General features: G+C 51.7%; 1 protein-coding gene across 1 annotated transcript in view; it reads left to right on the top strand.

Moving 5' to 3' along the window:
• LOC122379950 (carcinine transporter-like) overlaps positions 1-12,861 on the top strand; it is a 44,608-nt gene that overhangs the window by 31,462 nt on the left and 285 nt on the right. Inside the window, exons 9-11 of the mRNA XM_043362639.1 lie at positions 416-597; positions 1,285-1,448; positions 1,708-2,787. Coding sequence (XP_043218574.1) covers positions 416-597; positions 1,285-1,448; positions 1,708-1,867 — 506 coding nt within the window. The 3' untranslated portion in view covers positions 1,868-2,787. The remainder of the gene's footprint in view (positions 1-415; positions 598-1,284; positions 1,449-1,707; positions 2,788-12,861) is intronic.

Genomic DNA, 12,861 nt, shown 5'->3' with positions numbered 1-12,861 from the left:
GGCAATGGCGTATCGGTGGCTGTATTCAGTAGTCAGCACTGTCTCATGGCACTGCATGTTGTGTCTGTGCTCAATATTAATGCTACTCTGTCTGACGGTCATGCGTCGTTTGACACCTGTGCCATTCCTCGGTGCCTCTGTCGTTCAGTCGACAACCTCCATCTTCCTATTCCCTCACCATCTCCTATTCTGACACCCGAGTTGTCATTTGTCGTAGGCATCCAGTTACTCTGTCTTACACTCCAATACGTCACTTTGCAATCCATTTGCCAGTTCCTGTACACGTCACCGGTGTCTGGCGCTCCGTCATCTTACGTTCCCAGTCCTTCCACGGAGTTGGCTTGCACCCATCAGGAGTCACTTTCCGTACTCCAGTTCAAACTGCTGACACCATGGTCTTCCGCTATGCCTTCAGAGGCGGTCTGGTGGACGGTGACGCTGGCCATGGTCGGCAAGTTCGGCATCGCCGGCAGCTTCGCCGTCATCTACGTGTTCAGCGGCGAGCTTCTGCCGACCGTCATCCGCTCGCAGGCCATGGCCGTGGCCTCGTTCTTTGCCGGCATCGGCCTGCTCATCTTCCCACAGATCCTGGAGCTGGTTAGTGGCAGATGAAACGACATTGTTCCAGCGTTATGAAATAAAAACTTTCTAAAACAGCGAGCTTTGCTTCAGAAAATACTAGGCTAGGCTGAAGCTGCAGTTATTCTTACGAGCATCATATCGATTATCGAAGAACATTGTTTTAATTATATGCTCTTATAAATATGTGCGAAAAAACTACTGAGCATTCGCATTTTAGCTTTGTACCTTTACCTGTGGGATGTGCCTGTCTCTGATGGTTATAGTCACCTCAGCTTCCTTGTGCTGTAAACGCTCGCTGCATCGATCAAGACGTTGTGACTGTTCCGGTCTACTGGTGCCATGAAGGCGCCGAAAACTACTACTGTCCCTGTGTAGCGTGTCCTTGTAGGCGAGGTCATCCGAGCTCCATGTATGTCTCTGTGTCGAGGCTGTCGGATTATATACTCCCGTTCCATTGCCTTCTCGTTGTGCGCGAGGTCGCCTGACCACTGTCCATGCATATAAGTAACTACTTTGCATTTTATCTGCGCCTATTTAGGCCTGTGTAGGCCTGATGCCGCCGTACCCGATAGCTCGGCCCTGAGTCCGAGTGTAGCTACTAGCTACAATCTGGCTGAGTGTACAGTCTGACTGTCCAAGTCTAAGACCTCAATCTTAGTGTAGTCTAGGTGCAGAGTCTCAGACTGAGTGTCTGTCCGGCAGAAAGCGTACGGCCGTCTTCTGCCTGTGATCATCATGGGCAGCGTCACGCTGCTGGGCGCGTTTGTGTCGTTCTTCCTGCCGGAGACGCTGCACCAGCATCTGCCGGAGACCATGGAGGAGGGCGAGAACTTCGGCAAGGGCGAGCCCAACATTCGGTGGCGGTGGTAAGAACGAACATCCGATCATTTTACAGACTGGGTCGTCACAGCTGCATCCACCATTTGACTTACGATGTTCTCCCACATGACCTGAAACTGTTTTCTTTAACAATAGTTTCGTTTATCTGCGATCAGAAACTTGGCTGAAACGGCGATGAGAAAGGTAACCTATAATTACTCGCGCTTGTTCATGTTATCATTGCCTGCGACACCCGTCTGATGTCGTTCGGGCAGTTCTGACACACCGTTTCTCCCGCCCACACAGTTGGAAGAGGAGGCGGGCCGAGGCGGTCGACAGTACGGCTGCCGCTGCCGAGGAGACCCTCCCCATGGCCAAGAGCCGGCCGTACAACGGGTTTCTGGAGGTGGCGCGGCGGCCGAACGGCGACCAGTCCGAGAGTAGTATGAGAGCACTGGTCTCCTAGCAGCCGTCGGCCGACACCGTCCGTTGTCGGGACAGGACACGTGCGGCCTGGGGGACTGAGCGGGGTAGATCGCCCGAGTTGTGGTCACAGTGAGTGCTGGTGTTATCACAAGAGACTACAGTGAGTGCCGGTGCGTCATGACAAGTAGGGGAAGAGTGGCAAGAGTGACTGTGGTCCAGTGACTAGTAGTAGTGTGGACGCTGCATTTGTATGTGGCCAGGTGTCCAAAAGGAGAGGATGTCAGCCCGCTCCCCACAGACTGTTTTGGCGCCGGCTGGGGTCAGGCTGGGCCAAATGTGGCGCTCCATCTACATGCAGGCAGCGTGCCAGTCTGCCTGCGCTGTCTGGGGTGATGTCGATCAGACGAGGACAGGGCGAGGCAGAGTGACCCCAGTTTAGAGTCGCAGCGGCGGCCCTTCGCTGAATATCGCCACTTCAACTTAGAGTGGTGGAGAGTCACCCACTGCAATGCTCTCCTTTGACGTACAGCTGGAAAAGGAGGATACTCATGCAAACTTGGGTATGAAGTATGAACTCAACCCGGCGTGCTTGCAACCGCCGTAGGGACGTCATTCGACGTCCGAAGGCCGCGGGGGCCCGAGCTGGTTCGAGAGAGGCGAATGACCGCTGCCGATCAGAGGCTGCGCTCATGTTAAGCTAATGTTTGTTGCCTGCGCAGCGGCGCGATGTGAGGCGCCCTCAGCCGTGGCGGGTCTAGAGTGTGACATGTGAACAGTGTTTTTACCTCGGTACGAGAGTGTTGTGTAATTGAACGTTGTGTGTAAGCGTTGTGTGTAAACGTTGTGTGCGCCCGTGACATTGGACCGTCTGTTGTACCTGTAAGTGTAATTAAGTCCGTTATATGCCCTGTGTGACGGACTTTACCCGGTAGGGACCTCTGTGGTCGAGTGCTCCATAACAGTACGGACTAGAGATGCCACAAATTTGCAATTTCATTACCCGCCCCGCCCCGCAGCTACCCCTTGCCCAACCACAACTACCCGCAAGCTGATTTTGGCTGAGCCGAACCTGCCAAAAACCCGCAATTTCAAAAACCTGCTTTTGCAAGAAAAAATACAGCTGGGTCAATGCTAGAGCTATATAAACCTTACTTGCTTCATTGCTGTGCATAAAAAGACAGCCAATCAAATAGTAAGGACTTGAAATTGCTATGCTAAGTCCTCAGGAAGTGCACACTGTAGTGGAAAATGAATAATGCATCAATACATTTGAAATTCCTTTCTGAAAAGAGTTCAGTAAAATCTTTCTCTCACCTTACCCTTCAGCATTGGCTGAGGATCAAAATTTCACTCTGGCTCCCTCTCAATGTTAGGCTTCTGGAATGATATTGCTATCAAAATGAATGTTGATAGAAAAAGATATGCGATTTCCAGTTAAAAATAAATAGTGACACGGTGAATAATGAGCATCCGGTCGATCTACACATAAAACAAATCATGCAAAATCCGAGCAAAAACCAACTAACCACCAATGAACTACGCATTTCTGAAAACATGCGTCAGAAGCGTCACCAACAGCTGATTGCAAGGAATGTTACAGCGACTAAATTATTGCAGCCGTAGTTAGTGCGAACTTGTTGCGAAAACACCGTTGTACAATGCATATTCATGTGCCATTCTGATAAAATTATTTTACACAACAGCTAAAATTTTACAATTCAGAGATTAATCACCGGTTAAGAAATAAAGAGACAGCAAGTACTAAATTAAACCGTTCTACTTTATATTGCACCGTCATCAGAATCAGGGGCGGATCCAGCCGATCCGTTTGGGGAGGGCAAAAGTTTCCGACCTATCCGACGACCCCTATCCGCCCCCGCACTGGGAGGAATGTAAAATAAATTTTGGATGGGGATGCAAAATTTTCTCAAGGGGCCCCACTGAAGGTTTTGGGCCCTTTTACTTTTTAACCCGCGCCCCAGTGGCGGTCTCAGCCAACTTCGCCCTAGTGGGGGGGGGGGCATATGTTACCACCCACCTCTAACTCAAAAACTAAGAGGGCTAGAAAGACGCGGTAAAAAGCAGTCGATAGCTCTCAATGCGTACGTTTGAAAGTATTTCGGTCATTTTTTATCTTGGAGCAATATTGGGGTCACTGGAGGTCATCAAAGGTCAAAATTTGCCAAGTGTCATTATCTTTTTCAGAAAACATGCTTATATCTCAGGAACTATGATAGCTAGAAAAACGCATTGAAAAACAATCGATAGCTTTTGAACTCTTCTTTCGATAAGGCTATCATCAAAATTGACCTCAGGTCAACGGTTTAGCCTCCAGAGGGCAAAAACTCCAAAAATAGCTGTTTTTTTCGCAAAGTGTTTTTCGACAATAACTTTTGACTAGAAAAAGCCACGACATCTCTATTGCCAGAATCGTGTTCCTCTCGACGAGACGCGTCGAATGAACTATAATTTGACCTTGAAAGGTCAACTTGAAAATTTGACCTCAGGTCAAGGTCATGACCTGACCGGAAAAGGTCATGTTGCATATCATTCGATGCGTCTCAACAAGACAAACACAATGAAGCCATCCCCAGCGTTCTATCTCTTTCCAATCGCGAGTTATTGGCAGAAATCTGTTTGTAGCCTCAAATGACCTCGGATGACCTTTGTAGAGGCTATCAGCAAAAATGACACCTTGGTCATCACGGGTGGTCCAAATCATTGTGATTCTGAAATATTTGGACTGTTCCCAAGCGTACACACGTATCTAGAGGCATTTTCATTTTTCTCCATTGACTTATAATGGTAAGGTCACGCCACTGACCTGACCTTAGGTCACGGATATAAAAAATCCGAGATATACAAATTGTAGGCGCCCATAACATCATGCAATCCACCAAGTTTAAAACCTTTCTGACAAACACTGCAGGCTGGACATGATTGCAAACTTTTTTTTAGGCCTGGTCAGTTAACTTGACCTGGTGACCTGACCTGACATGACCTGGGGTCAAAAATTTCACACATTGTCCAAAATTGATGTACAAAAAGCTATGCCAAGCGGCGCGGCGCTGCGCGCCGCGGTTTTTTATTTATACGCAAAAAACGCAACAGGGTGGTAACATATGCCCCCCCCCCCACTGGGGCGAAGGTTAAGCTGCCGATCATCGATTTATGAAAACCAAAAGTTAAGGAAACAATCCATACAGGAAGTTATCCAAAATGTTTGCATATTTCAGTGAACCTAACAAAATCACAGCATACCTAAATAAGTGAAATGCAACAAGTTTTTTTACTGGGTGATTTTTCTTATGCTAACCACCACCCGCAAGCCTCAAACCACTTTTCTGGATCCGCAGTGGACCTTTGAGAGCCCTACGGGTCCGCTCTTACAAGACCGTTAAAAAACATCTGGAAACTGAATGACTCAATGGAGGCTCCTCCAGAAGCCTTCACGACTTCTCAGATTGAATGAGTCCCCGACCAGGGTCGGTTCCTCAGAAGGTGCTGAAGGGTTTCAGAAAGCAGCGTAGGCTCGAGAGTCTGGAAAGTTCTCAAAGACCGGCATCGGACCCAAAAAGCCTGTATGGAGGCCCTCAAAAACCGAGATAGAGGCCAAAGGAGCTGATGTTTAGCCTAAAGAACCGGTGTGGAGGAAAGGGTAGGAGTCTGAGTGAGGCCTTCAGGGGCAAGCGTTAGGGCCCCAAAAGTATGTGTGAGGCTCTTGGAGGCAGGTAGGTCCCTGGAGCGTTCATGGGGTCCCAAGAGCTCCCGTGTGAGCCCAAAAATTCGGCTTCATGTCCGTGGAACATGCATGGGGATTCTTAGAAACCGCTTGGACACATATTTGATGGGTCGTGGGTACCAAGATCGATGTAATGGTCCTAAAAGCCGGTGTAGGGCCAAGAAGTTCCGGTGTTGAGACTCTCAGAGGCCGGCGAAGGGGCACCAGGAGCGGATACAGTGTCTCAACAAGCCTACATGGGACCTGACAATCAGTGTGGAGTCCCACGAGCCTGCGTAAGCTCTCAGAGACCTTTGTAAGGCCCTCAAAGGTCGTTGTGAAGGGCCTCTGAATCTGAAATCTTCGCGGGGTCCCGAGGCCAGCGTGTCCCCTGCCTGCGTTAAGGCCCTCCAGAGGCCGTCGTAGGGTTCTTCATAGGCCAGCGTGGGCCCTAGGAGCCTTCGTTACAGGACTCTCAGCATGACCCCTGCAGTCTGCCTGCGTTGAGGCCAGATCAGAGGCCGTCGTGGGGCCCTCAGACGCCAGCGTGGGCATTTGAAGCTTGCATTGGGTCCTAGAGATCGTCGTGAGGGCACTCAGTGAACGTCTCGGGTGGAATCACTGTGGAAATCGTTGTGAGGGCCCTTAGAAGCCTTCAAGAGGACCATCAGAGGTCATCATGAAGATCCTTGGCCATCATGACGGTCTTCATAGGCCCTGGGCCCTCAGGTATCTTTGCAAGGCCCTCAGAGGCTGTGGTAAGGACATCAGAGTCCATCGTTAGGGGCATCAAGAGACCGTCACAGGTTCCTTAGATGCCAGCATAGCCCCTGCAGCCTGGTTGTTTTGGGGCCCTCAGAGGCCGTCGTGGGCCGTCTAAAGCCCGATGGGCACTCAGACCTGAGATGGGTCTAGGACCGTGTCACGAGGGCCCTCAGAGACCGCCGTGGGGGCCCTCAGAGGCAGCGTAACCCCTGGAGTCTCCGTGGGGTCCTCAGATGCCGTCATGGGGCACCAAACGCGGTTCAGGACACTCCTAGCCGGTGAGGGCCCCAAAGACCAGCATAGGGCGCTCCTGACCAACAACTGGACGTCTGATGATCGGTGATCCCACATGATCGTTCGTTTCCCGATCACTGGTTTTTAGGATTAAATGTATTTGGTGGTGTGACAGGCCTCTTATACGGCTTTTGGAGGGTGCAAAAAGCTATGTTTGCACTCCAATGTTTTCCATGGGTCTGGAGCTGAACCCCTGCACCCTCTATCCGGATTTCCGCTGCCCTTGAGCACCGAGATGACCAAACGACTTTACAACGCCACACTATCTACATGCAATCAGTTCAGGGAGTTCGCTCTATTAACAGCATTCTGGCATAAATCATCAGCAGCGAGCGTCCAGCTCCTTACTTCGGAATGGCCGTCACCGAAAGTCCTGCTTTTCGTCCAGATAGTCCTCGACACCGTATTCAATTTTATCATCTCTATATGCTTTGGGAGGGGCAAAAGGACAGTCTTGCCCACATGATTTAGCTTTGGGGAGGGCAAATGCCCATTTTGCCCTCCCCTGGATCCGCCACTGATCAGAATAAGAATAGAAATTAAGCAGCGGAACAAAGCTGACTCAAACGGAATACAAAACGTGCAGGATTTTAGCGCAAACGGAAACGGACAACAGTAGCGGTATTTTTAAACATCGCAGCAACTATAAAAAATAGGCATGTCTCGGAGCGTTCAAGCCCTGGACCCACTTGTGAAAGTGGGACATGCGCATGCTCCGGGGCAGCACAGAGAGGAGGACCGAGAGCGTGTCACGCGTCGCTCCTCACGAAAGCCGTCCGCAGGGGTCGGTGGTGGTGGGTGTGTCGGCGGATCAGCCTCTGAATCGAGTGGCGGCCCCGCAACTGGCTCTTCTTCCGGTGCCTGGAGTGACTGAGGGATCCTGGTCGGGGTCAGTCCGGACGATGGCGGCGGCGACGGTCCCGGTCTGGTGCCCACTGCTGGCCTGGCTGTGGCCAGCACAGAGGCAGCGTTACCTCTGGCCACGGCGATGGAGACTCTTTGTGAGAGCCAGACTGTTTCGCGCTTGTCGCCGGTGCGGGCTGTCAGTCGACGGCCAAGCTCCTTCAGGAGACCGGCTGCAGCCGGACCCAGCACACCAGACGTTTCGACCGCAAAAGGGACGAAGACGTATCGCTCACAGAGAGCTGCATATCGGGTGCGCTTGCGCTCTTCAGCACAGCGGGCGGCGCTCCCAGGATTCAAGGCGGAGCTGATGATGGCCGTTGATGAGTAAGTGTCGCAGCAGGTAGCGTCCCATACGAGGCTCATTCCCCGGCTGAAAGGGAAGAGTGTAATCCCATCGGGACGTCGGCCATCTCCTCTGTCAAGGCCGGTGGGCTCCAGCACACTCTCAAGTCCTGCGCTGCTGAGTGCTCGCCGCAGCACGTCATTAAGGTTAGCGTGACGTGCGTGGCGGCCAGCACTCTTGGCACAGGAGAGACCGTGGTGTCCCAGTTGGTCAACAGGGCGATGGCAGAGCTGACAGTTATGTGGCTCACATACTGATCCCCCAAGACGCAGCGCCACCGCTACCCGGACAGTTTCGTTATCCAGGTGGAGCCCTAGACTGGTGACGGGGAGGGCCTGCGCCCAGGCAGCGGTGTGGGGCTCTGCGGCAGCAAGGAGACGTGCCCGGACCACCTGGTTTGCCCCGTCCAGCAGACGCTTCTGTGCCATCTTGGAGAAGGCATCATCCCAAGCGCGCTGTTTTTTCTCTTCTGATATGGGCACAAGGTGAGCGGCCTCGCCGAGCTTCGCGACGGCATCGGCCTTGACTCGCTGGAGTGCTCGAGTAGGCTGGCGAGGCTCGGTGGCGTGGAGGATCTCCTGCGCCAGTGGCAAGCAAGCATGGAGTGATGCCACGTGACACGGCAGGGCTAATGCCGTGACTGACCGGACTCCAAGTCCTCCGAAACGCAGTGGCAGGGTCGCCTGTTCCCACGCTCCGTCATCGATGGTGACGTTGGTGACGGTGGCGAGCGTGACCCGTACCGTCTCGTCTACAGCCAGCAGTGGTCCCGGCTCGCGGTACAGCGGCGCCGACCGCAGAAGGTAGGTTAGCCGGGGGGCTGCCGTGTAGTGTGTCAAAAGGAAAAGACCGGTGTGAGCGTCGAGATGGCTGATGCGGGCGCACATCCGGTCTATGACAGCTGCAGTCTTGGTGGTAGCGGTGGGCAGCGCAGCATCGGTCAATGGAGATCCCAGGAGAGAGAGATCCCTAGCTGGAGTCTCCTTCAGCCCTGGGAGTGTGGCACGTAGTGATTCCGAGAGTGATGATGGCGGCGCTGGACCGGCAAATGTGACCTCACACTTGCTGGCGTTCAGCTGCAGGCCAATGGTTGGCAGAGCTGTCGCCAGGACTGCTAGGTCAGCGGTGACGAGGTCGGCCGGACCTCCGATGGTTCCGTCATCGAGGTACCACACGTTTAGTGGTGACCTCATTCTTCTGATGATGGGGTCTAGTGCCAGCGCGAAAGCCGCCGGGCCGAGTGGATCGCCCTGTTGCACGCCACTGCACGAGGAAATGGTTTGGTCACCGATGCAGAGGGGAGTGGGCTCACTGTATGCGCACCACAGGAGAGGATATGCCATGGGCACACGCGTCTTCACTTGCTCCAAAAAGGTGTCGCGTCTCACGGTGTTGAAGGCGTTTCGGACGTCCACCTTCACCAGCACGTAGGGAGCGTGGGCTTCTGCGGCTGCCGTCAGAAATTCTCGCGTGGCGTGCACGGCAGCCTCACAACCCTGAGGTGTGCCGACTCCGAGCTGCACGGGACGTAGCTCCTCTCCCACTGCAGCAGCGACTTGACGTGCGGCGATGCGGCCGGCAAGGCGGCGGTAAATGCTCCCCACTGCGATCGGCCGCAGTCCGCCGTCACTCTTCCGAATCGCGCATAGAGACGCGCCGAACAGCGCTTGCCGTGCACAATCCGGTACTGCCCCTTGTAGGAATAGGTTGGTGAGACGGACAAGACAGCGAATGAGACGGCGTCCGCTCTCGGCGGCCTCCTTCGAGATCAACTGCTGCAAATGTAGGGCACGAATGCCGTCTAGACCGGCTGTTGATCCTGGCCGCATGCTGGTGATGGCCGCCTCAACGTCGGCTTCGGAGACGATGATCGGGGCAGGGTCAGTGTTTGAAGGTGGTGGTGGTGGTATCAGGTCGTCTGGAGCCGGTGGGTGTTTCGCTCGTAGTGAGGTCACAATTTCCTGATCCAGTGACACCAACTTTTCGTCAGTGGTCAATGTTTGTAGCGCCGCCCTGATGTCGCCATCTGCCAGCTTGCCTGCAATTCGGCGGGCCAGCGCTTCATCTCTGGTGGCTTCAGTTGCAGAGCCAGCTCGTGGCATCCGTCCCCGGTGGTTGGTAGTGTCGGTTGCTTTGTCCGTCGCAGTCGCCGGCGTCTCGCCGGAGATCTGACGCCGGATACTGGTCGCCGCTGTGCAGTTGCTACCGGGGGCCGGGGCTTGCAGCTTGCGGTGTGCAAAGGACAACAGTTCCCACCACCGGTCACCCGAGTCGGACTGTATGGCTCCGTCCATCGTCTCAGCCAGGGCGTCAGCAACCAGTGGTCGGATAGCCTTGGGCAGCCGGGACACAATGCGTCCCTTTCTTCTCATCTTGGCGAGGGTCTCCGGGAAATTGCCTGCTGCTGGATTTGCTGGCGAGGAGCTCGGTTGTGTAAGGGGTCCGTGGCCTAAGCAGTCCCGACAGTGCCAGACGCCCCCTTCGGCCTGGAGCTCACGTGCCTTCTTGGCCGGCACCCTTACACAGAGCGCGTGCCAGCGACGTTTACAGGAGCCGCAAGTAATGGTCGTCCTTTGAGTGCTGCGGCTGGGACAGCCTTCACAGACCTTCTCTTCCATACCTATTCTTTGGCACTTTTTTATCTGCTTATCATACCTTGTTTTGAAATGCAGCAGCAGACCTTCAAAAACGCTCCTGCATATTGTTAAAAATCTTGAAAATGAGGCATCGTCAAATCCTATTGTTCAGCGCAAAACCTCCGGTATGCGACGTTCTTGGGGAATAACGTCACGTTCTTGTTTGCAATAAAATTATGCATCCTTTCCTTGGGCGCCCTAATGTTCGGCAAAAATACACAAAATAGCCAAATTTCAAACAAATGAATCACTCCAGGGTCTTACCTACAGGGGTTCAAGTTTCGGCCCCTGGGAGAAAATGCATCAAAAATCATGTTGCAAAAACTGTAGCCAATGAACTTCATCTTCATTCTTGAATGACAGCGATGCAAACCCGCGCCAAGGACCGTCTCAACTCATCACAATTGTCGAAGAATAGAAGTTTGAAGCTTGTGAGTTACTATAAATGTTTTATGGGAAGCATCGGCCGGCTAATGAGCCCAAACACCAAAGGAAAACTATGAGTGGAACAAGTTGGGCAAAAAACCGTGAAACATCAATGATAAAGACGGACCGAGTAAGGAGATGTTTCCTCACCGATGACGTCACGGGACAACTTATAATAAATTATAAGTTGTCATCATCGCTGTGTCATGCCTTATGTGTCTTAAAGCGCCGGAACGGCGCCCCGTATCGACGTGAAATTTACTGGGCACACACTTTGGGTGGGGCGGACCATCGTATCAAAAGATGGGCGCAATCGGACCACGGGTGCGGCGTCAGCGCGTGCATCTCTGCCCCAGGCTGGCCGAGGCCGGCGCCGAGCAGAGAGCACGCGCTCTAAGCTCATTTTCTTCGCTTGCCAAACTGAGTGAAAACGATGAGAGCCAGCTCGGGAAGTCAACTCTGTGGATTTCAAGAATACAGGTTTTCGATTAGCATCAGGTATAGGCGCAGGTACAAGTATTAGGTTCAGGTTTCACCAGTAAATAAAATAAATTTATTACCGAGCAAGCGAAGCGAGCAAAGTGCGAGCGAAGCGAGCAAACTTTCGGATCTGCAGCGCTCCTCGAAAAGCGCATATACCTACATGCCTACCATACAGCTAAATGAATTAAGTAAACAAACCTAACCCTACTGGCATAAACATACAAGCTTTAACAACCAAACTAATAATTTAAATAAAATAATAAAACTAATAATGATTTATAAGATGTCTGTGCGTGTGTCATGCCTTATGTGTCTTATTGCGCCTGAAAGGCGCCGCGTATCGACGTGAAATTTGGCATGCCGAGTCGGTGGGTTGAGGTGACCTCTGTATTAAAATTTGGGGGCGATCGAGCCAGGGGTGCGCCGTCAGCACGTGCAAATAGGCGCTCTCATAGGCTTAACACGTGGTCGGCGAGACCGGCGATCGGCCGAAAATCGGGCCGACACGGTTAGCTTTCCCGCTTGATATCTCGGCAATGGGTGGTCGGAGCGAGAAGCGGTTGTCACCACTGGATAGAGGAGAGATGGAACTAGCGTACTGATATGGTTTCATAGCATAGTTATGATATGGTTTCATAGCATAGTTTTCATAGCATAGCTAAATTAAATGTAATAATTTTATAGATGGTCTTGGTAATGCTCTCCGCCTGGTCCTCTCTCGGCATACAAATAATAAGGACGTAAAAAGACAAAAGAAATAAATGCGACCAGCTACGTGGTTTTGTAACATGTATAACTGCTATTTTGAGGCATTCAAAAACCAAGACAGAAAAATTGATTGTAAAATTATTATTGCGTCATCAATGACAGCTTTCCTTCGCCTCAGAGACCAAAATTGACGCAGTCAAATACCAATCCTTGTCATAATGTCGGAAGTGCGCCAGTATTGTATTGCGCTGTGTTTGGGCCGCATGCCAGTCAATATTTTGATTTTTTTTGTAACAGTAAGGGTAATTGGTGTGCTATTTTCGTAATATAGGGTGGGACAGAACATAGAGTAGGATAGGTAATCAATAAATTTGCATCAAATTTTGTTTAGCTGATAGGTCTTTTTTATGCCGACCAGACGTAAATAAAGTAACATGTGATATTTGCTCTGATTTTCAACATCTCATTTAAGTCTGGGTTCTTCCATAATGTATATCTAGTGCACACTGCACATGGACTTCAGTTCAGCTTCCTTTAAGTTTGCTTTCAGGTTCTTTTATGTTTTATGGAATGCTTTCATCAGCATTCCATAAAACGATGGCTATGTTCTTTCAGGTTCTTATTTATGCTTTGTAGTTTGTTGCTTGTACCCTGGTTTGGTCATTCCTAGACTGTGGATGCTATTGCTGGTTGTTTTCAGTTTTGCATTTGAAATGTGCTGCCATGATATATTTTTATATTTGGTTCTGTTT

Source organism: Amphibalanus amphitrite, unplaced genomic scaffold, assembly GCF_019059575.1.
Source record: "Amphibalanus amphitrite isolate SeventyFive unplaced genomic scaffold, NRLGWU_Aamphi_draft 000087F_arrow, whole genome shotgun sequence".
Classification (NCBI taxonomy): Eukaryota; Metazoa; Arthropoda; class Thecostraca; order Balanomorpha; family Balanidae; genus Amphibalanus; species Amphibalanus amphitrite.
Note: the sequence above shows the minus strand (reverse complement) of the source record. Positions and strands in the feature narration are given on the sequence as shown.